At 42.3% G+C, this 24,200-nt stretch overlaps 1 protein-coding gene across 1 annotated transcript in view; it reads right to left on the reverse strand.

The window, feature by feature from the left end:
* Positions 1-7: 7 nt before the first annotated feature.
* Positions 8-24,200, reverse strand: part of LOC142445703 (adhesion G protein-coupled receptor E2-like) — a 35,522-nt gene continuing 11,329 nt past the window's right edge. Inside the window, exons 13-18 of the mRNA XM_075547664.1 lie at positions 22,784-22,850; positions 22,306-22,397; positions 16,225-16,393; positions 15,989-16,140; positions 394-667; positions 8-247 (exon numbers count right to left, since the gene is read on the reverse strand). Of these exons, the coding sequence (XP_075403779.1) occupies positions 8-247; positions 394-667; positions 15,989-16,140; positions 16,225-16,393; positions 22,306-22,397; positions 22,784-22,850 (994 nt within the window). The remainder of the gene's footprint in view (positions 248-393; positions 668-15,988; positions 16,141-16,224; positions 16,394-22,305; positions 22,398-22,783; positions 22,851-24,200) is intronic.

Here is a 24,200-nt window from a genome sequence, read left to right on the forward strand (position 1 = left end):
ATTGCATTTACCGGGCAGAAGTTCCGTAAAGGTGAGGCCTGGACGCTGCAGAAATGGCCACAATCACGGCCGGGACTCCGTAGCCCACAGGGAACGTGAGCTTCCTCATGAGTCTGCTCACATTTGAGCAGTTGACCACCGTCAGGTTTCTCACAGTGAGGAAGAGGTTCAGGCCCTCCAGTAGCATCCAGGTGAAGGCAGCCAGGTAGAGGTAGTGTAAGGCACCAGCGATGATGGAGCACAGCACCTGGGAGAGACTCATGGGTGAAGTTTTCTGGTTGAGAGAGGACTACCTCCCTCTCCAACTTTCCTAGAACTTAAGGCCATTTGACTAAGGATTCAAGTACTGCCTCTCTTAGACAGGGCAGGGAGGCCTTTGGGACACTGCCGTACCTTGGGCTCAGTTCGGTGGATCCCAGTGAGGAAGAGGAGGTGGGCCAGGAAGAGGCAGAGTGAGAGCTGCAGGTGGATGGAGGTGCTGGTGTTCTGGATGGCTTTGCCCAGGAGGAAGGTGACGGCTGCCAGGAGCAGGCACAGCAGGGAGAGGCCCAGCCCCACGTAGGTGATCACAGTCAGCACGGGATCCTCCTCCCGTGACCCAGTAAAGATAGTTTCACAGTCGTGCTTCCCTGCTGTGAGGTAATTACCACTTTGACTTTTTTTTTTCCTAATAGGGACAAATTTAGGAATGGAGGAGTCAGGTAAATTTGTGCTGCATATAGGTAAGTGACCTTAGGTTTATTTTAAACAGTTCATTCATATATCATACAATTCAGTAGTACATTCATATCAAGAAGAATTGCATACTTATGATCACAATCAGCTTTAGAGCATTTTCTTCTTATACTCATTGTAATTTATGTACTTATTTTTTTCGTTTGTGATATACATATACACAACAAAGCATTCTCCAATTAGCAACTTAGTATATATAATAATTTAGTGCTGTTGATTTTTCTTATTGTGTTGTACAACCTTTATTTTTTGAGAATATGTTGACTTAATTTTATTTAAAAAATTTTTATTAAATACTTTTATTGGAGATTCTTCCATCTTCCATCATAATTCATACATTCTTCCATTGTGACATGCACATTTGTACATATGCTGCCATTGTTTCCAAAGCATTTTCTTTCTACTTGAGCCCTTGATAGCAGCTCCTCATTTTCCCCCTCCGTCTACCACCCACCCTCCCTCATGAACCCTTGATAAGTTATAGATTATTATTTTCAAATCTTATATCATTCTCTGTTGCCCTACACCCACCTTTCTGTTGTTCATCCCTCTGTGAGGGGGGTTATATGTTGATACTTGTGATCGATTCCCTCTTTCTCCCCCCCCCCCCACCACCTTCCCCTTATCCTCCTGATATCTCTATTCTCATTATTGGCCCTGAGGGGTTTGTCTATCCTGGATTCCTTGTGTTTTGGGCTCTTATCTGTAGCAGTGTGCATGTTCTGGTCTAATCTGATTTGTAAGGTAGAATTGAGGTCATCATAGTGCGGAGAAGGAAGCATTAAAGAACTAGAGGAAAGCTGTGTGTTTCATTGGTGCTCTACTGCACCCTGACTGGCTCATCTTTTCCGGTGGCCCTTCTGTGAGGGGATGTCCAAATGTCTACAGATGGGCTTTGGGTCTCCACTACATGCCCCCTCTGCCCCACCCCACCCCCCTCATTCACATTGGGTATGATTTTGTTCTGGGTCTTAGATGCCTGATACCTGAACACCTCATGATCACACTTGCTGGTGTGCTTCTTCCATGTGGCCATTGTTGCTTCTCAGCTAGATGGTTGCTTGTGTATCTTCAAGCCTTTAAGACCCCAGATGTTATATCTTTTGATAGACGGGCACCATCAGCTTTCTTCACCTCAGCAATTGTGTCGGGAAGGTGAGCATCACAGAATTCCAGATTATTAGAACAAAGTGTTCTTGCGTTGAGGGAATACTTGAGTTGAGGCCCAATGTCCATCTGCTACCTTAATTCTTAACATATAGATATAGTTATATAGCTGTGTCCCCCTCTTGTTATATATAAATGTGTTTACATATGTACACGCCTGTATGTAGACCTCTGTAAATGCCCTTTGCCTTTTGGTTCTTTCCTCTGTTTCCTTTTACTTTCCTCTTGTCCCATCATCATGTTCAGCCCTCATTCAGGTTTAGTAATTCCTTGCTGCTACATTGCCCTTGATTAAGCCCCACTAAGCATCTTATGCCCTTCTCTCCATTGATGTTAGTTCACTCGTTGTTCCCTTGTCCCTGAGTTGGTTCGCCACCCCTTCCTTTCTCCCACTTCCCCTTCTCCTGTATCCCACCGGAACTATCAATCCGGTTCTTTTCGTCTCTGAATTGTTTATCCCTCTTATGTTATCTAGGTAGACATGTAGAGACATTAGTAAGCACAAAACCCAGGCCAAAAAAACCCCAACAAAACAACAACAACAAACCCCAAACAAAATAACAACAAAAAGAAAGTCATTGACAAAAATGGAAAAGCCTATAAATAGTTCAAGGTCTGTTTGTTACCCTTTATGAGTGTTTTCTAGTCAAGTTTGATGGGGTGCCACACTCTGTCTCCAAAGTCTATTTTTGGTATTCCCTGGGGATTTCATCACTTTGCTCCCCTTGCTGCATGGTTACATGCCCTTAGTGTTGCCCCAGTATGATGGGGTCAGATTGGACACAGTTCCCCCCACTGTGTTTCCAGTATTGTCCCCTGTAGTGCTATGGTTCAGTGAGAGATGTTGTGTCTTGTGGAGGGCCCATCCCTATGGTCCTTTCTGTGCACTGTCTGCTCAGAGCAGGAATATCATCCTTGGGGCTTGGTGGGCCAGGATGTGTTCCCCTCTCTCTCCATTCCTCTTGGTTTCTCCTGTGTGCTTTAATCTTACATGCCCCTCGTCCCAAGCTGTAGCTTCAGTATTGTCCTCTGAAGTGCATTCTTTTGGGGTGGGGGTGTTCACATAGTTTGGATTGGAGTGGGCCTTGCAGACCTCTCTATTGGCTCCCTGATACATGCTGGTACGTTGTAGTCACGTCTTGGCACATCGGGTTCAAGCCTCATCTCTCTCTCCCTCACCTGTGGAGATATAAACAATATCCTCACCTTGGATGGGTTAGTGCTCTGCTCCCCGCTGTCCCATGCCTTTTCCCCATCCTATTCAGCTGGCTGCTGTATGTATCCCTGGTTTGGGTTTGGCCCCTGCCATGGTACCTGGAGCTCATCCCAGGAATGTACGTATAGAGAAGCTTTTCCCTTACGCCCCAGTTTTTACGCTTACTTCAGTGGACTCATGTCCTTTTGTGCTTGACTTACTTCGCTTAGCATGATTTCCTCTAGTTCTTCCCATGTGGCAATGTGCTTCATGCGTTCATCGCTGCTTTTTAGGGATGCGTAGTACTCCACTGTATGTATGTACCACAGTTTTTCAATCCATTCATCCATTGATGGAAATTTGGATTGTTTCCAACTCCTTGCGATTGTGAACTGTACTGCGATGAACATTGGGGCACAGATGTCTGGCCGTGGTTTGTTTCTTGCCTCTTCTAAGTAGATGCCCAGTAGGGGGATTGCTGGGTCATATGTTAGCTCGATTTTCATCTGTTTTAGATATCGCCAAATCTATTTCTATAATGGCTGTACGTACTTACAGGTCCACCAGCAGTGGATGAGAGTCCCTATCTCACCACAGCCCTTCCAACACTTGTTACTTTCTGATGTTTTGAATTGGGCTACCTTTGAGAGTGTTAGGTGGCTTCATGTGCATTTCTCTAATGGCTAATGATCAGGAACATTTTTTCATATATTTATTGGCCATTTGGTTTTCTGCCCCTGTGAAACTTCTGTTCAGGTCTTTTGCCCACCTTCTTATTGTAAGCTTGCAAAGAATTGTAGAGTTTAGTAATAAAGCCTTTGTCTGATGTGTCATTGTTAAAGATGTTTTCCCAGTCGGTGGCCTCTCTTATTACTCTCTTGGTGAATTCTTTTGATGTACACAGGTGTTTATCTTCAGTATATCCCACATGTCAATTTGTGACTCCTCTATATTTGAATCCTTTCCTATTTCCAATAGCTTATGTGTTCCCTGTGCCAAGGTTCTCAGGTTTGTCTCAATTCCCTCATTAATGGCCCTAATAGTTTGGGGATTTTAACTTCAAGGTCTGTGATCCACCTTGCGTTTATTCTTGTGCCGGGGTGAGGTAAGGGTCTTGCTTCATTTTTCTGCAGGTAGATATCCATTTTTTCCAGCACCATTTATTGAAGAGGGCATCCACTTCCCATTTGATATTTTTCGGGCCCTTATCAAAAATCAGTTGTCTGTATGCTGATGTTTTTATTTCTGGGGTTTCAGCCCTTTTCCGTTGGTCTGAATATCTGTCGTTAAACCAGTACCACACTGCTTTGACCACTGGCTTTATAACAGGCACTGAATTCAGGTAGAGCAAGCCCTCCCACTCTTGGGCAACCATTATTGATATCCCTCTCTAAATAGTTCCACCACCATTAAATAAACTCAATGCCCCTAAGCAGAAACTCTTTCTCCTTCACCCATGGTAACCATTGGTTAACATTGGTGTCTTTCTTTCTCTTTTTTGAAAGGTAGTTTTCTTGATAAAATATTCACATATCATACACTTCCATATTTAAATTGCTTTTAAGCAGAGTTGTATATATATCATCAGAATCATTTCTAATGCTCCCTCCCCATTCCCATATTCATTGATTGCTTCCCAATGCCCCTCAGCCTCCCTACGCCACCCTCCTTCCTGATAAACCAGCGCATCAGTTATTGTCTCTGTGCATCCACGCATTTGCTTCACAAAATGGGAAACCTAACAGAAACAATAAAAAATAAAACTCAAATGAAACAGGAAGAAGACAATAATAATATAAAAATAAAGATTAAGAAAGAAAAGACCAGCAGTATTTAAAAAGCCAGAGGAGAAATTTCTGTCATGGAACAAGTGAGAAATATTTGAAAGCAGAGTAAAGCCAGATTGGGTCAAGAGGGAGGTCAACTGGCCAAGTTTCACATTATACCGTGGTTTGATCCACGACAGCCAAGGTTACCATAATCTCTGTCTGATAGTAAAACTGTCTGTGCCCCTCACCTTTGGCTAGAGGGGATCTGCCAGAGGCGTAATCTGATCAGATAGTCTGCAGATGGATTTTGGGTTCCCACTGCCCTCCATACCTTCTACTAATTGGGCATTCACAGTTTAAGCTCTGACACTTTCCCTGCATTGCATTTGGATTTTGAATCTCCATCTTTGGATCACACAGGCTGGTGTACTTCTTCCATTTGGACTTCGTTACTGATATCTCATTTAGATGTTTACTTGTTTGAATATAAGCCTTAAGACCCCAGATACTTCCAGTTGATAGCCGGGCACCATCTGCTGTAGCACCCTTATCTTCAGTGATCTCAGGAAGGCAAGTATCAAGCAGGGCCGTGTTATAGGACAGATATGGGCTCGAGTTACCGTGGGAGCTCAGAATCCACTTACTTGTCCACAAGTTATGAACTACTCTGGTTCACTTGGGCAGTAAGTGAAGAAATGTAGAAATACGTGTACGGGCTTTCGCAGTTCCTTGGTATGACTAATGCAGCAACTGGAAGTATGGCAGAAAAGGAGAGTCTTTAGTCCAGATCAAGCCCTGGGAACTCACCAGGGGCTGTTTTCCTCCAGACTTTTGGGCCTAAGTGTACCGAGTCTCACACAGCATGCAGGTGCGTATCGTGTCCTCCATGTTGGGTCCTCTATTCCTGCTATGCAATGTGCCGTGACAGAGTCTGGTCCTGGAGACCCGATCCAGGCATCCAGCTCCCCACCTTAGACCACCCACTTGTCCCAGCACTGACTATTCCTTGTTGACTACTAATTATCACTGGTTTGAAAAGGCATCCTTGGCTAATTCTTGATGCAAATATTTTCTGATTTGAATTTTTTTTTTCAGTTTTGTTGGTATCCTGTATTTTCATTACCGAAAGACATGCTAAAATAAACATTTCTGAGCAGTTGTTATGAAATAAGGAATTTGGTATATACTATGTATAATACATATGTCCCTCTTAACTCTAGGATAGAACTATGTGGGACACATTTATTATTCTGGACTGAGTAAAATTATGTGGGGCATATTGGTCCTTCTGGACTCTGAACTGCTGTCCAGATGCTTTGATGGGTGCATTCAATTATGTGAACCTGAAAATGTGAGATCGGTGTAAATATGGATCTATTGTGGGAGAAGTAACTGCCACCTAATACATAAGAACCCAGGAATAACGAGGATTAAAAATCTCATGGTGAAATTGCATTGAAAGAGAATGGAAATTTTCCGTGAACATTTTGCTGTCCCCCTGTATACTCAAAAAAGCCTATCATCTGCACTTTCAGGATGCATCACTGCACACGAAAATAAATACAAAAACAAAACTCAAAACGCTAACTTACTGAATTTGGACTTGTAGTACTGCCTCTGGGTTTCTAAGAGTATAAATATTCATGTTGAAAGCCTTATCTTTCGATCAACAACTACTTCAAGAGATAGCATGAGATTGAGAACTGATAGTATCGAAGGAAGAGATCCCGTGTGGCTTAAAGCTGGGAAATGTGTGTTTCAGGGTCGTATCTTTTCACTTTAATCATTCAAGTGGTATCCTGAGCAGAGAATCTAGGAAAGCTGGACTATATGTTGAAAAACAAAACATCGGGGTTGGAGGAAGGCTTGTGAACAGCCTGCAGTGTACTTGTGGCACAGCTTTGCTTGCCGAGAGTAAGGAGGACTTAAAGCACTGACTGGTGAGCGTTTAAGATTTCAGCCTTTAGGATGGGTTACAACTCAATGGAAAGGAACCAGAATTCTCACTACTGAACCAATCGACCATATCATGAGAATGGAGCCAAGATGAAAGGTGTGCAGGATTTCATCTTGCTTGGCTCCACAGTCGGTGCTCATGGCGTCTGTGGTAAGGTGCTCGGGAGTCCGTCCTGACTCCAGTGACCCTGTGTGCTACCGTGTGAAACACGGCCTGGTCCTGCACCATCCTCACATGGTTCATATGTTTGAGCCCAGTGCTGTAGCCATTGCGCCAACCCATCTCTTACAGTGTCTTCTCTTTTTGTGTCGCCCCGTTCACTTTGCCAAGCATGAAGTCCTTCTCCAGGGACTGGCATTTCCTGACCACATGTCCAAAATATGGGAGATGAAGTCTTGGAGCATCTGGCTGTGTTTCTTCCAAGCCAGATTTGTTTGTTCTGCTGCCAGTCCATGGTACTTCCAGTATTCATTGCCAGCACCATAATCAAATGGACAGATTCTTCTCCAGTCCTCCTTTTTCAATGTCCAACTTTCACACGCACACATGTTATTGTTAGGTGTCATTGAGTTGACGCCGACTCTTAGCTACCCTCTGCACAGCAGAACGAAACACTGCCAGGTCCCGCGCCATCGTCACAATTGTTCCCAGGCCCGGGCCCATTGATGCAGCCACTGTGGTCAATCCACCACTCTCTACTCTACCAACCATGGGGCCTTCTCCACGTACTGGTCTCACCTGAGCGTATACTCAAAATATGTAAGACCAAGTCTCGCCATCCTTGCCTCTAAGAAGCACTCTGGTCTTACTTCTTCCAAGACAGTTCTGTTTGTCCTTTTAGCTGGATGGTGAGACTTCATCTCACAGACTTTGAGCTTGTGATCAGGAGAGACCAGTTCCTGGAAAAGGACATCATGCTTGGTAAACTGGAAGGGCAGCAAACAAGGGGGCGACCTCTGACTAGATGGACTGACACAGTGGCTGCAACAATGGACTCCAATATCATCACCCTTGTGAGGCTAGAGCAGGACAGTCAGGGCTTCCTTCTGTTGCACACAGGGTTGTTGCGAGTCAGAATTGACTCAATGGCGCTGAATAACAACAGCAAAATCACTAGTTTGGCTCAAACAAAAAGATACTGACCTAGACAACGAGGAGCTTTAGAGGGTTTTTATTTAATGAATCATTCACTAATTAATGTACTTATTTTATTTTCCCATCACCTTTTGTTTATAACTTACAAGTATAGAGGGAAGTTAGAATACATGAAAGAGGAGGACAGAGAACAAGAGTGAGGGAATGACGGAGTACATAAGCAAGAGGGATTAATTTTAAGGGTGTGGGGGTCTGCCAAGTCCAAAGTGTGTAGGTCAAGTGACTGGAGATTCCTACAGGTCAGGAGACAGGCAGGATACCCCCAAGGAAAGCGCTATGTTCTTCAGATTTTCTGCTGCTTGAACGAGGTTCACGGACAGTACAGAGGGCATTCCTCTTACTTAGGGCAATGGATTAGGTCACATGTAACGGAGTCATAACAGCATGTTGACGAGGGTTTGATCAAACAACTGGGCCTTCTGTCCTACCAACTGACACGTGAAATTAGCCATCGCATATAGCCCCCACTTGGATTGAGTAGTCATTAACATACCCCAAACCAAAAGCCAAGCCCACTGCCACTGAATCGATTCCAGCTCATCGTGACCCTGTCTGGGTTCCTGAGGCTGTCAGTCTTTATAGGAGCAGATAGAGGAGCTGGTGGGTTTATGCCGCTGACCTTGTAGTTCAATGATTATCCTGATAGTGCCACAGAGGTTATATTAGAAACACCTCTACCATCCTTATACACTATGTATACGTTTCCTCGATAGGTGGACATTGTGACCCTTGATTTCTAAATATTTCATCAATAAATTCTCAGAATAAGAATGTTTTCTATCAAGTCACAGTACTATTATTAGACTCCAAAAGATGAAAAAACTATCCCCTAATAATATTTCAATCCAACATACATTCAAATTATCCTAATTATCTTCAAAACATCTTTTACATCTGTAAATCAGAACCAGAGTCCAATCAAGCTTGTCTTACTGAATTTGATTGTTGTGAAGTTTTTGTCTCTTTAATTTAGAGCAAAGCTTGGTCACGTTATTGGCTTGTGTAGAGATTAGGCAGATTGTCTTGTTAAATAAATGAGCTTATCTCATTGCTCCTCGATGTGTTTTTTCATGATTCCATTTCTCTGTATTTCACACAGACTAAAAGTTAATGTCCCTACGATCAGAGATCAAACAACATTTTCCAGCTAGTAAAACCTTTTGTCTTTGTGGGTCAACAGCTATTAAGTTAGCTGTTGTAGTGCGAAAGCATACATTGGAAATGCATCATCTAACATGTGTGGTTGTCTTCCAATAAAACTTTACATACACATAAGACAGTGGCCAGGATTTGGTTTGCAGGCTGAACTTTGCCAATCACTGGCATAGAGGCTGGATAAGCTTCAGCTTAAACCTATTTGTCAAGAAATTTTATACCACAAAGATGTTGTTGTGATTTCTTGTCTTAATAGGAGAAATTGTTTTGACCCAGTAGTGAGTATGTTAAATGTAAGCATTAAATCCAAATAGTTACTGTCAGACCTCACATTGTAAATGTCACTTTACCCTGTAGAATTAACCAGTGTCTCTGAAATGATTCTTTGACACCTGGGACTAACTTGTTCTCCATCAGCTTTTTGCCTGGTGGTTTTCGTAGCCATCTTATGGACATTGAAATGAATAGTTCCCTATTTGCATCAGCTTCAGGGGAAGGTCCTCCATAGGATGAATTGCTGCAGTGACTTCAACAATGAGTTTACACATAAGAACAATTGTGAGGATACATGGCGGAGGACCTTGTAGTGTTTCATTCTGTTGTACACAGGGTCACTTTGAGGAGAAACCGGCCTGACTCACCTAACAACAATAGCAGCAGCAATTTGTATCACATCTTTTTTATTATGTGGCATTTTCTTTTTAATATTTTTATTACATGCTTTTATTGGGGGCTCTTACAGCTCTCATCACAATCCATACATTCTTCCATTGTGTCAAGCACATTGTACAAATATTGCCATCATCATTTTCAAAGTATTTTCTTTCTACTTGAGCCCTTGATTTCAGCTCCCCATTTCCCCCCTCCCTCCTCTACCTTCCTTCCCTCATGAACCCTTGATAAATTATAAATTATTTTTCCCATTTTCCTCCCCCACCCTTATAGCCCCTTGATAGATTTTAGATCGCTATTATGTTCATATCTCACACAGGTCACTGTCTCCCTTCCCCCATGTTTTCTGTTGTTCTTCCCCCTGGAGAGGTGTGTATAGTTATGTATCAATCATTACGATCAGTTCCCTCTTTCTTCCTTCCTCTCCCCTTTCCCCCCTTATCCTTCTCTTATCATTATTCCCACTCCTGTTCCTGGGTTTTGCATGCGGTGAGCACCCATCTCTTATCTATACCTGTGTACATGTTCTGGTCTAGTCTGAATTGAGAAGCAGCACTGGGGTCACGGTAGTGGGGGGGGGCTGAGGAAGCCTCAAGGAACCAGAGGATTGTAGTTTGTTTCATTGATGCTTTACTGCAACCTCGTTGACTCACCCCTCCCCTGTGCCCTCTCTGTGGGGGGATTGTTCCACTGTCTACAGATGTATCTCTGCTCCAGCCCCTCGTCCTCAATGATACGCTTTTGCTTGTTTGTTATGTGTATTTTGATGCTTCTTGCCCGGTCCGATGGCCCCTGTGACCGCACAGCCAGTGTGCGGCCTCCATGTGGGCTGTCGCTTCTCTGCTGGATGGCGGCTTGTGCAACGCCCAGCCTTGAAGACCCCAGATGCTCTCTCTGTGAATAGTGTGGCCTATTCAGTATCACTACAGAGACTCATGGATTTAAAAAATTTTTTAGTATGGTATAATCATTTGCATATTTTGAGAGTAGCTTCCTCCCCATTCTCTACTCGTCCCCACACACACGTTCAGGTAACTTCTTTTAGGAGAAAATGATCTTCATTTAGTTATTATACAGATGTGATGTTTAGGATAAAAGAAGATAGTACACATGGATACATCTTAACAAATTGTACATGAACAAAATATACATACCCTATTAGATCATCTTATAAAATGTAAGGTTTTAGAAGCTATATATACAAGACTCAGATTTAACTGTAGTTGGAGGACTATTTCTTATTGTGAAAGAAGGAATTCTTTCTTTCTGGATATGGCACATGATGAATAATAAAAATATTACATGAATAAATGAGTAAATTTTTATAAATCGAGAGAAAAGTTGAGGCATTCAGATAAAAAAACTACTCCATGTTTGCCTAGAAGTGAGACGTTTCCTGGGATGTAGAGCCTTCTGTACTAAATCCAATACAGTGCTGGGCAAACCACGATGAGTTATCCACTGTACATGCGGGTATTGTATTGGGTACTTCATTCCTCTCTTACGTTGTGTTATGAAGGTCCTGTGAGGGTGATTTGGGGGTTACATAAATTCAGCTTGAGGAAGTGTCTTTGTAAGGAGATCAAGCATAAGACTTAATCCCTGGTATTAGTTCAGGCTTCCTAGGCTGTGCTGGAGTCAGCCGACCATGCTCTATGATGCAAAAACCCCAAATCTTCAGTAACTCAGTTCCATATACTTCCTTCACATTTTCTCCCACAACATTGCCACAAAGAGTAACTTGTAAAAAGATAATTCAATGGGGTAGGGGCTGGGAGGAAGACACTTTTTTTTGACACACAGTGCTGGGGTAACTTCACACCCACATGCACCAGAATAAAAAGATACCACCCCCTGATTCCACCATATAAAAAAAAACAACCCCAAATGGATCATAGATTTAAATGTCAGTGCTAAAACTGTACAACTCATAGAACACAAATAAGATGGAACTTGTGAACTTGGGCCAGGTAATTAAATCTTAGATAAGACACATATTGCTAAAAAAACAAAAGAAAAAGGACAAATAGATAATTCAAGTTAAGCAAAATTAAAATTTTGTTCATCAAAGGACAATCAAAAGTCAGAAGTTAGTGAATTCCAGCAGACCTGGTATGTCATGAACTATCAGAGTCATCCAGTATAGGTAGTAATGATAGCGAGCCAGATCGCTCCAAATTAAGAGTTTTTGACCTATACTTCCTAGAGGATAAAATTCAAACTCTGATATTTAAGGTTTTTGCTGACCTGTCAAAAACCTTAATTTTTTTCTTATGGAATATAGGGATTTTTTGTTTGCCTTTTATCTATCTATCTATCTATCTATCTATCTATCTATCTATCTATCTATGAGTGCATAAAATGTATTTAAATACTTAAAACAAGGCAAGACAAATTGTGATCAGTGGCACTGTAGATAAACGAGTGTGTTCTGCATATGGAGATGTTACAATATGAACTTTCTGGCCATCTAGAAAGGTGGGCACATAGGTACTGTTTGGGAACATGGAGGCAATAACATTCCTTATTCAATGTCATATTCTCAATCCAGTTTGAACTTAGGGCAGTATCCTGTAGATGTACTGCTTATGTATTATTTTCAACAGTGCTTTACGTGCTATTTAGGAGAAGGTTTATAGAACAGATCATTAGTTCTATATTTAGCAGCTCATATACATTTTGTTCCTTCTATTTCAATCCTTTCCATGTACCAAAATTTATTTCTCTTCTCTGTGTTCAATTTCCATTCCTCCTTTTCTAACCCTTTGTTCTTTCGTAAACGCTACCCTCCTGCTCAGCTCATTTTCACAGGGATACGTTCAGTTCCAGTCTTGAAGGTGACTAAAAGCCCGCTATATAGTCAGGGTTCAAAGTGTCACTATCCAACCAATAAGCCTGGTCTCTTTTGATTTTCAGTTCTGCTCTGTTTCTGTCCATGACCTTCTAAGGCGATCCTTTCACAGCAGCTGGCAGTGGTAGTCAGGTGCCGTCTAGTTCTGGTCTCAGAATTGTGGATACTGATGTTTCCGTGGTTCATTAGTCCATTAAACTAACTGTTTCCACATGTCTTTTGACTCTCATCACTCTTTTCCCTCTGGATGGGGAAATACCAATGTCTACACCCTAGCTGGCTGCTCCCAATAAAAAAATTAAAAAACAAATTTTTCTTGATGATACTAATGATATTGTTGAATAATTCTGCATTCTGTTGGATCACCTTTCTTTGGAGTGGACATAAACATGGATCTCTTCCAGTCAGTTGCTCAGGTAACTATCTTCTAAATTTCCTAGCACAGACTTGTGAGAACTTCCAGCATTACATCCATTTGGTTGAGACATCTGAATTCATATTCCATCAGTTCCTGGAACCTTGGCTTTTGTCAATACTTTCAATGCAGCTTGGACTTCCTCGTTCACTACCATCAATTCTTGGTTACATCTGACCTCCTGAGCTGGTTGAATGTCAACCAATTTTTGTGTGTGACTCTGTGTATTGATTCCATTTTCTTTTGATGCGTTCTGTGATGTTCAATATTTTGCTCACAGTATTCTTCAATATTGAAACCCAAGGCATGATCTTTTTCTTCAATTATTTTATCTTGAGCAATGCCAGGTGTGTTTAGTTTTCTAGCTTCCGGTCTTTGCATACATCATTCTAATACTTCACCATCTTGAGTCACCTTTGAAATTTTCTGTTCAACTTTTTAATTTCATTTCTTTTGTTTGCTTCAGCCACTCTGTGATCAAGAGCAAGTTTTGGAGTCTTTTCTGACATCCACTTTTATCTTTTCTCTCTTTCCTGTCTTTTAAGTGACAATTTGCTTTCTTCATGTGTACAGATCTTGTCCTTGATGACATCGCACAACTCATCTGGTCTTCTGTCATTAGTGTTCAATGCATCCATTTCTTTTGAGATGTTCTCTAAATTCAGGTGGGACATAGTCAAGGTCATACTTTGACTTTTGTGAACTTTAAAAATTTTTCTCCAACTTAAACTTGAACTTGCATATGGGCATTTGATAGTTTGTTTCACAGTTGGCTCCTGGACTTGTTCTGATGAATGATATTGAGTTCTCCATGGTCTCTACGAATGTAATAGATTTGATCCCTGTGTATGTAATCTGGCAAGGTCTACCTGTAGAGTTACCATTTATGTTGATGAAAAATGTGTTTGCAATGACTGAGCTATTGGTTTTGCAAAAATCTATCATGCGATCTGCTGCATCATTTATACTGTCAAGGGCAGGTTTTCCGACACAGATCCTTCTTTGTTTCTGACTTTTGCAGTCCTATCACTGAGTAATTATTAATAATGCATCTTGACTGCATGGTTGATCAATCTGAATCTTCAGAAGTTGGAAAAATTTTAAGTTTCTTCATCTGTGGTAGTTACATAATCTGCTGTTAATTTGAGACTTATGAGTGAAAGGGTGGAGTTTAACCTGTCAATCAGGTTCCAGCTTGATGACCTCATTTGGAGACACTAAGTTGATAAATAACTCTTTGAAGGTGGGACACAGGCTCACTCCCTGAGAGACTCTCCACTGACAAGTCACATGGACCTATGCTGATGGCAGCCAGAGCCCTAGAGTTGGAGGAGCTACGTGGAGACCCATGCCAGTGCTGAGATGTTTACACCTCCACTGGATCCACAAGACTTTTCACCCACTGGCCTGTGGTCTTCCTGCGTTTGGCATCATGACATGTGTTTCATGAGTCTGAAGAGTAATTTATAACTCGGTATTGGGCATATGGGCTAATATCAGACTTATGGACTTGAGCTAGTATGTTTTCTCAATATTCAATTGTTCTTGTATATAAAACTCTTTCTTATACACATGTGAGTGTCTGTGAATTTTTTTCTCTAGTCCACCTGACTGGCACACCATCTTTGGCATTAGTTCATAAATTTGGGTAATAATTATATGAACTGCTGTTCCTTGTAGGTATATGAATATTAACTTATCACTGATAGTGTTATAATTCATGATAGATCTTGAGAGGTTATTTTGGATGATAAATGTCCTGATCTACTTCTTCAGTTTGTTATTCCTGGCGTAATAGTCCATATGAGTATATGATTCAAAATGGCCAATACCAGTCCATTTCAACTCACTGTTGTATAGGATAGCAATCTTTATACATTGCATTTTTAGTGAATTTCAATATTTAAGATTCATATTGTGAACATTCCATACTCTAATTGTTAATGGCTATTTGTAGCTGTATTTTCTTATTTGCGGTTGTATCTTTATGGTAACAACAATGGAATGTAACTAGAAGGGCAGGGTTGCTAATTAGACAAGAGTGTGACAAGAGTCCATGGTCAATGTCGTGTCACCGTACTGACTGGTATTTTTTCTGTGAAAAGTTGGTGAGAACACTTTCTGGGAGAGAGGAACTAGAAAGATGAGTGAAGAATGTGGGAAGGCGCACTGTGTCGTGGATGAACTAGCAGATGATCCAGACGGTATGACAGGGCTAACTGAAGCTGGTCGGGAGAATGAGCAGACTGCACAATTCACTCCCATGAACCTTGCTTTCCTTCCAACTAGGAACGTGTAGGGATAGCACTCATCTCCAAAAGCTTATGTGATGAGCCCGTGAGCAAAAATGTGAAGAAAGGCTTTGTAAATCTGAACCCACAAGTGTGTTATCTTCTGCTCTCTGTGTCTCCTCTCTGGTTCTGAAGGACACATACCAGCTGAAAATACCAGGAACTACAGTAGATTTCAAAAGAAAGTCCCACAGTGATACGTTTCTTTCCATTAATGACTATATACATACACTGCATGGCTTGCTCTTCAGTTAGGGGATGGCATGAAGTGACTGTGACATAAAGGGTGATGCTGTGACTCTGAGGGTCTGTGCATCACCACGTCAGATTCCTAGTCCCTGACTATTCAGTTTAATATGACATCGTTCAAAACTTGTATGTGTTTTGCATCTTTTGACCCAATAAAACTAAAACGTATAAGCACCATTTGGGGTCCAAGTGGATGCCAAATACGTGCAACGATGCAAACATGATCGTGTGTCCAGTAAGCACAGCCCTGTCTGAGTGAAAGTAGTGGAAGATGTTTGTGAATTAGAAATTCCTCTGAGGGAGACAATGAGTGGGAACAGCAGTGGAGTCTCACGTGTGGTAGATTCGGGTTTCCCGGTGTGACAGGCACATGCTACTCAAGGGGGGCAGTCAGTAACGTGCTCTGTGAAGATCTTACCAGGTTAGGCTTGGAGGCATCAGACAAGACTCTGCTGGAGAGAGTGTACGTCTCAGATTCTGCTCTCAATGTTCTGATCCCTCGGAACCATTTCCTGTATTGCTCCCGGACCTGCAGTGACAAAGCATGCTCAGGGACAGCTCACTGATAGGTTGAAAACAAGAATAGCTATACATAGGAGTAGGACAGTAGTACCTGCTGACTGAGGACACAGTACACCAGGAAGATGAAGACACCCTGCAGGCTGCTGAGGATGGTGAAGAGGTAGGTCATGACCTGGGCAGCTGGGCCCACCTGTAGGATGCCCAGACACCAGGTGCAGCCCAGGATGAAGAGCTGAGACATTGCTTTAAATGTCAGCATCCTGGCAAGGATGAGAAAGAATACCTGTGAGGCTCCAACAGCATCCAAATCAATGGCATTTTTATGTTTACCCCGGGGATGCCCTAGCCTTCCTCCTCTGGTGATGAGTTAGACTGAGTTGTGATCAACCTTGGCCTTCATTGTGAGTGATTTCCCTAAAGGAAAGTCCACTTGGTTCCACAATGGCATTTTGCTGTGGATTTAGTGGGATAATGATACTTCATAATATGGGTTTCCAAAGAATTAAGGTTTTTCATGGACCTGCTAAATTTAGTCAACTGACATTACTGAGGATGTACTGTGCCCCAGGAATCCCTGTGTGGTGCAAACAGTTAACATGCTACCACCGGAAATTGGAGTTAATCTCCAAGTGCCTCAGAATAAAGGCCTTTTGATCTTCTGAAAAATGAGTTGCTAGAAGCCATATGAATGACAGTTGTCCTCTGATACATATCAGGTTATCTGAATCGCTATGCAAATGGATTCTTTTAAAAAATCTCATTTGGCTCGGTGCCACAAGCATGAAAAGTTAACACCTCTCTTTATTTAAAGCCTATAGTCGAGTTAAAAACTGGTAACCTGAGGATTTAGGACTGAAAATGCACGGTGTTTGAAGGAGCAGAAAATAATCATACCAAGATTACTGAACTGTAGGTAGGTGGAACACTTAGTAAACCAGTGCCCTATATGTTACATTAAGATATATCTTATTCCAGCAAACCTGTGACAGCGAATATTGTTATAAAATTTCCCAGACAACCAACTCCCATTGTTTGTGTAAATAGCATCCAGCCCGAAAGGAGTGATTCTATGTAAGTGAATATTTCAGGCATTGCGATCTAGAGTTAACTTACATCGACCCAATATTCCTCTCTCAATAGTGCTTTAAAAAAGAAGTACCAGGGGCTCATCAATGGCAATATTAACAGAAGATATGTATTTCCCAGGGGGATGATTGACAAGGCTGTACCATAAATTAACAAGGAGGTGTCTAAAGTGAGCCAAAGGAAGATAAAAGCGAGAGATCCAGAAATTGGTTTTGGGCTTGCACTAGATCCTAGCTCCAAATGAAAAACAATCAGTTCTTACATCCATGGCCCTGCTCAATACTTGCTATCAGGAAGGGAACACAGAGTGTTATGGCAAAGTGTGGGGAAGAAATCAGATGGTGCCTGGCTTTCAGATATAATAGTGTCTTGGGTCTTAAAGGCTTGTCTCTAAACAAGCAGCCATCTAAGTGAGATGTCAAGTAAGTCCACATGAAAGAAGCACGCCAACATCAGTGACTGAAGAATTATGAATTATATAATCAAAACTGGAGGAAGGTGAGGTAGTCAGTTTATTGTGCCAACCTGGCCGATAAACACATGTGGGATTAATAGAAGGGCAGAGAGAGAAATGGCTCAGTGAGCCTCGCCTTTCTGGCCTCTTGCTCTTTGATCATCACAGTGCCGCTGCCTTGCTTGTTCTGTGCCTCAGTTTGTAAGCTACATTACCTGTGGGACACCTAACTCATGGACTGTATCTCTGTAATTTGAGGTTCCTTCAAGACCTGCTTCGCCACACCATTGGAATTTACATCTCTTGAGCTGGGGACTGTCAGACGCTGTCATCTGGCTGACTGTTGGTGACCTGCCTTGCTGTTTGCTGCCTGTGTCTGGAGAGCCTGAATTGATCTACAAGGACGACCTGACGGCCCTCAAGACTTGAAGGACTGCCAGTGTCTCACAACTGTCTCTCGGGAGTGAGTTGCACTGAGCCATTGTAATTTAATTAACTGTTTATTTCTTATGTTATATATCTTTCTATCTGTATAAATGTATGTAAAATTATTAGCATTCTGGTTTTGTTTCCCCAGAGAACCCTGTCTAACACAGAAGGAATAGTATTAGAGCCTAAATTGTGAGATGCCAGCTTGCAGAAGGCTGTAGTTGACAGTGGGAGCCCAGGGTACATTTGTGAGATCTACATACACAGGAAATGAGCCTCCAGTGAATTCCCTCCATCCATAATAGAGGGATGGAAAGAAACTGGCTACCAAACCGAGTGCATTGGAGAGATGAGTACAGGCGATCAAAGTGATAAACCTTCCTTAAGTGGTTTAAACCTTGTCAGTTGATCCCTCCCCTGGGGGACATTGGGTTGGATCTGATTTTCAACATTTTCTCTATTCTATTGCTGTTTTTTCATATTGTTGTTTTATCTCAGATGTATTTTGTCATTGGGGCTAACCCTCTTGAATTTTTGTTCTATGTTTTTCTGTTTTTCAGTCTATGAAACCCGGGATTGACGAAACTGTAGAGACAGCAAGTAGGATAATTGTTTCTGGGCAGTACAGTGGTGGTGGCGGTGTGTAAAAAGGAGCTGATGTCAAGGAGTTCAAGAAGAAAGAGAATGTTTGAAACGGGTTGTGGTAGCAGTTGTATAATACTGCTTGATGTGATTTAAGTATGGAATGATATGATATCTGTCTTAGCTCCCAATAAAATGGTTCTGGAAAGAAAAAGTTTGGAAACCATACAGTACAGTTTTCTGTCCCATAGGACTGCTATAAATTGAAATAGACTCAAGGTTTTGTTTTTGTGTTTAATCTATGTGAAAAGTACTCTGTAAACAATAAGGCCCTCTGCAAAATTTAAAAAAGGCAGAAACAAATAATTTAAAATGTTTTGTGAATTGCAGTTAGCATATCCTGGCTCCCATCCAAGACTCTTTCTGTCTTTATGAGTAAAGTGACCCAGAGCATGCTTTTCCCAGGAAAACAAAACAAAAACTATCTCCCCAAACCTATTCCTGTGGAATAAATTCTGACGGATGGCAATTTCATGTGTTAAAGAATAGCATGTTCTATAGGATTTTCTTGGTGGCATTTTTGATTGAAGCAGATCACATGATCAAGGGCTTAACTGTTTGCATCATCCAGGGACTCTTTCCCAATATAAAAAACCCCAAACCAGTGGCCATCTAGGACAGAGTAGACCTCCCCCACAGGTATTCCCAAGTTATCATCTTTATGGAAGCAGACTGCCACTCCTTTCTCCTGTGGAGCGTACGGCGGGTTTGAACCACCGAACTTTAGCCTGGCAGCCAAGTACGTAAGCATCGCTTCACCAGGACTCCTTCTTTCTCCCATGTTGTTAGGTGCCAAGGAGTCAGTTCCGACTCACAGCGACTCTGTGTGGAGCTGAACACGACCCTGCACATCGTCACAGTTATCCTCATGTTCAAGTCCGATGCTGCAGCCGTTATGCTCATTCCTCTAGTTCAGGGCCTTCCTGTTCTGCGCTCTCCTTTGTCAAGCATGAGCCCTTCTCCAGGGACCGGTCTCTTTTGACAACAGGTCCAAGCAGTCAGATGAGCATTCACCATTCTGCTTTCTAAGGAGGTTCTGGCTGTACTTCTCTGAAGACAGATTTGTTCATTATTTGGGCAGTCCATGGTGATTTCAACATCCTTCCCCAGTGCCACAGTTTAAACACACCAATTCTTCAGTCTTCCTTATCCAATGCCCAACGTTCACACGCACAGAGGGCAATTGAAAATACCATGGCTTATGCCAGTAGAACCCAGTTCTCAAAGTAACATCCTCGCTTTTCAGCACCTTAAAGAGGTCTTGTGCAGCAGATTTACCCAATGCAATGAGTTGTCTGATCTCTTGACTGCTGTGTCCACAGCACAAGATCTCTTTAGAGTATTGAAGAGCAAGGGTATTTCTTCAAGGACTGAGGTGCTCCTGACCCAAGCTGTGGTATTCTCCATTGCCTCATATGCACTTGAAAGTTAGACATTGAATAAGGCAGACCATAGAAGAATTGATGCATTTGAATTGTGGTGCTGGAGAAGAATATTGAAAGTACCATGGACTGCTTAGAGGACAAACTGATCTGTGTTGGAAGAAGTACAGCCAGAGTGTGCTTTAGAAGCAAGGATGGCAAGACCTGGTCTTATGTACTTTGGATATATTGTCAGGCTTCCTTGACATCATGTTTGGTAAAGTGGAGGGGCAGTGATGAAGAGGAAGGCCCTCGAGATGGATGGACACAGTGGCTGCATCAATAGGCTCAGGCATAGGAATAATTGTGAGGATGGAGCAGGACCGTGAAGCATGTCATTCTGTTGTGTGTAGGGTCTCTATAGGTTGGAGTCAACTCAATGACACCTAACAACAACAACAACATATTCCATCAGGAGACATCCATGTGTATAGTCATCTATTATATTGTTGAAAAATGATATTTCCTATGAACAAGTCACTAGTCTTGCAAAATCCTGTCATGCAATCTCCAGCTTCATTTCTGTCACCAAGGCCACATTTTCTAACGAGTGTTTCACTGCTTCCAATTTTTGCATTCTAATCACCAGTAAGTATCAGTGCATCTTGATTACATGTTTGATCAATTTCAGACTGGCAATGTTGCTAGAATCCTTCAGTTTCTTCATCACTAGCTTTAGTGCTTGGTGCATAAAGTTGAATAATTTTTGCATTAATTGGATTTCTTGGTATGCGATGCAGATAGATATTGTCCTATCACTGACTGCATTGTACTTCAAGATAGGCGTTGAAATGTCCTTTCTCACGATGATCCTGATACCATTCCTCTTGATTCTGCCATTTCTGCCATAGTAAGCCCGATGGTTTTCTGATTCAAAGTGGCTAATACCAGTCCATTTCAGCTCACCAACACCTAGGATATTGATCTGCATGCATCCTATTTAACTTTTTACAACTTCCAATTTTCTTAGGTTAATGCATAATACATTCCAAGTTCTGATTATTAGTTGATGTTTGCAGCTGTTCCCCCACAATTTGAATATTGCCCCATAAGCAAATGAAAGTCCCAAAGGCTTTACTCCCACAGACTTTACTCTTATGTAATGATGGTCGACTCTACTTTGAGAGGGCAACTCTTCCTCAATCATGTTTTGCGTGCTTTCTGACATGAGGGGCTCATTATCTGGGACAATCTCTGACAATAAGAACCAAAGCCAATCTCACTGCCACCGGGTCAATTGTGACTTACAATGACCCTATAAGACAGGGTAGAGCCGCCCCTGTGGGTTTCTGAGACTAATTCTTTACAGGAGTAGAAAGCTTCGGTTTTCTCCTGAGGACTGGCTGGTGGTTTTGAACTGCAGCCCTTGCAGTTAGCAACCCAACATGTAACCACGATGCCATTATGCTTCTTATTCCTGAGGTTTTCAGTATCTGACAATGTTTCCATGCTAGACATAAGCTTTTCAGTGGCTAATTCCTCTGAAGCAAACAGTCTGTTCATTTTCACAACCTGTCCTTAGCCTGGAATCTTTGCTGAAACCTGTTCACTTTGGTTGAAATACTAGTGACATAATTTCCGGTATCATAGCAACACACAAGCTACCACTGACAGTCAAGAGGTGGTCTTTCCCAATAGAATCCATTAATTCAGAGGAAAGTTGAAGAAAACATAGGACAGTCAACTCTTTCTGGAGGATGTGATGCAAGGCTATTGGACTTGATTCCATTAGTGGAAGAGTAGATAGGCTGAGGGAAGACCATGGACCTGGTTGGAGGTGAAGGCATAAAGGGCATGCTGGACTCTGGGAACAGTTATGTATTTTTATGAGATTTATAAGGATATGACTGTTCTTTAGATCTTTGCCGTTGTACCACACAATAGTTCCTGCTAGTCAGAACAGAGTCATGTCTCTCTAGTTTTAAGAGTCATGTCCTGGGGTTATGAACGGATAAAATGTTTTTGGCTTGGGTGTCAGTGGAAAACCACAGAAGTCTAAGCTGGCAGTCAAAGGCAGGTCTCCACATCTCTCTCCTCTGGGGTTCTCCGAAGCACTGAGCATGGATGTCCGTAGCTTAGAGCTACATGGCCTTGCTCCCTGGAACACATGTCTGGGTGTGCACCCTCTGCTCCATCTTACCTTGTGTTCTTCAGGGTGGATACATCCTTGTTGAGGGAGGTGAGTTTGTTTCCCACAATCCAGATGGTCATCAGGAAGAAAACCAAATTTATCTGCAGAAACCCCACAATAGATACCAGGTTATCACAGTAGATTACACAATATCAGATATCACAATAGATTACCCACCTGCTCAGTCTCTCTGGTAGCTCATTCAGTACCAGAATATAGGAAAATCTTGTACGATGCAGCAGTCATTGGGAACCAAACCAAACACACAGTTACTGAAGGAAATAACTGTACAGTAGCTAGAATGACCAAGTCATCCGAGGTTCCTAGATTTCAGTTTGCCTGGAAGTCTCTCATCTAGGAAATCCCTAAAAGATCTTCTTTCCAGTCTTAAGAAAACTGGAAGGATTTATCATTGTATCTATAACTGCCTTTACACACTTATCTTTGGAATGACCCTCAGCTGGACAGTATGAACGTCGTCACTCACAGAGATGAAGGCGCAGACCGGTCCAAGGAAGGTCCACAGAAATCCTTTGTCTGTGTGAAGCCAGCAGCTGAGAGGGAGATGGGAAGAGATTCAAGAATTCATCGACCCTTGTGGATAAAGAATTAAATAAATTTGACTATGCTGATTCATTTGCCAAACGTTAAGTGTCTCCTGTGTCCAGGATCTGCGTTTGGCTTTGCTTTTTGGTGTTGTTAGCTGTCATCAGATTGGTTTCCACTCATAGTGACCACATGGACAACAGTGGGAACACTGCCTGGCTCTCAAAAGTATTGTTAAGCTTGAGCCTGTGTTGAGCTACCGTGCCAGTCAGTCTTGTCCATACATTGAGCGCCTACCAAGCTAATGAGCTTATCTTCTGGCATTAGATGAGACAGTGTTCCCCTGCTCTTCATGATGCTTCAGGGGCAAACCCCTCGGAAGTGGACCTCCCTTTCCTTCTTCCTATTCTGCCTTTAGTCCGGAAGCTCTCTGACCTGGTTTCTCATGGGCGATCCTGCTAGTATTTAAAGCAGGATTGGCACAGCCTTCAGCATCACACCAACACACAAGCCACCACAGGCTGCTTGCTTGGAAATCCCGATGGTGTTTAAGATAAACTGCTCTCTGTGCTCAAGTAGACGTCAGATAATGTGGCAGTTAGATTTTAGGTACATTTGACTTTGTATGAAAGTGTGGGAGTGGATTCTAACCTGTCAATCAGGTTTCAGCCTGATGATGCCTCCTTAAGTGAATGCACTTTTTTTTAATAAGGGAGAAACTGGGAGCTTCTCTCTCTCTCTGCTCCTCACTTCCTGCTTGCTGGGACTCTGTCGGCCTTCAGGGGAAGCCCCATGTGGGCCACTGACCCAGAGAGCTGTTGGTACCCTGCCATGTTTCCGTTGACCTTGGATCCATTCGACTCTGCACCTATGATCTGCCTGCATCCCAATTCACTTTTCTGCATCGTTGGCCCACAGCTAAATGAGTCTGAAGAGGGCTCATAGACTTAAGTTAGATTGGGCTGGGATGCTTTCTTGTTATAAAATTACTTCTGGATACAAAGCTCTTTCTTATACATATGGGAGGGCCACTGGATTTGTTTCTTTAGACAACCCAGCACAACACAGCCAGGTAAGGAAGACGGACAATTAGGCAATAGTTCCAGGGTGGCACAAACGGTTAAGCATTCAGCAGCTCACTGAAAGATGAATGGTGTGAAGTCATCTGGAGGCACCTTTGTAGACAGAGGACTGAATGGGTTTCAATCATCAATCTTGATCTTGACAGCTGAGCACAAACCATTTGCTTCATTAGGGGCCCAACATAATATCAGTATAGAATTAGGAACATAACATATGGCTAGGAGGATATGTATGTAATCACACATATCTGATATAATTTATGCTTAGAATAATTA

Source organism: Tenrec ecaudatus, chromosome 1, assembly GCF_050624435.1.
Source record: "Tenrec ecaudatus isolate mTenEca1 chromosome 1, mTenEca1.hap1, whole genome shotgun sequence".
NCBI lineage: Eukaryota > Metazoa > Chordata > Mammalia > Afrosoricida > Tenrecidae > Tenrec > Tenrec ecaudatus.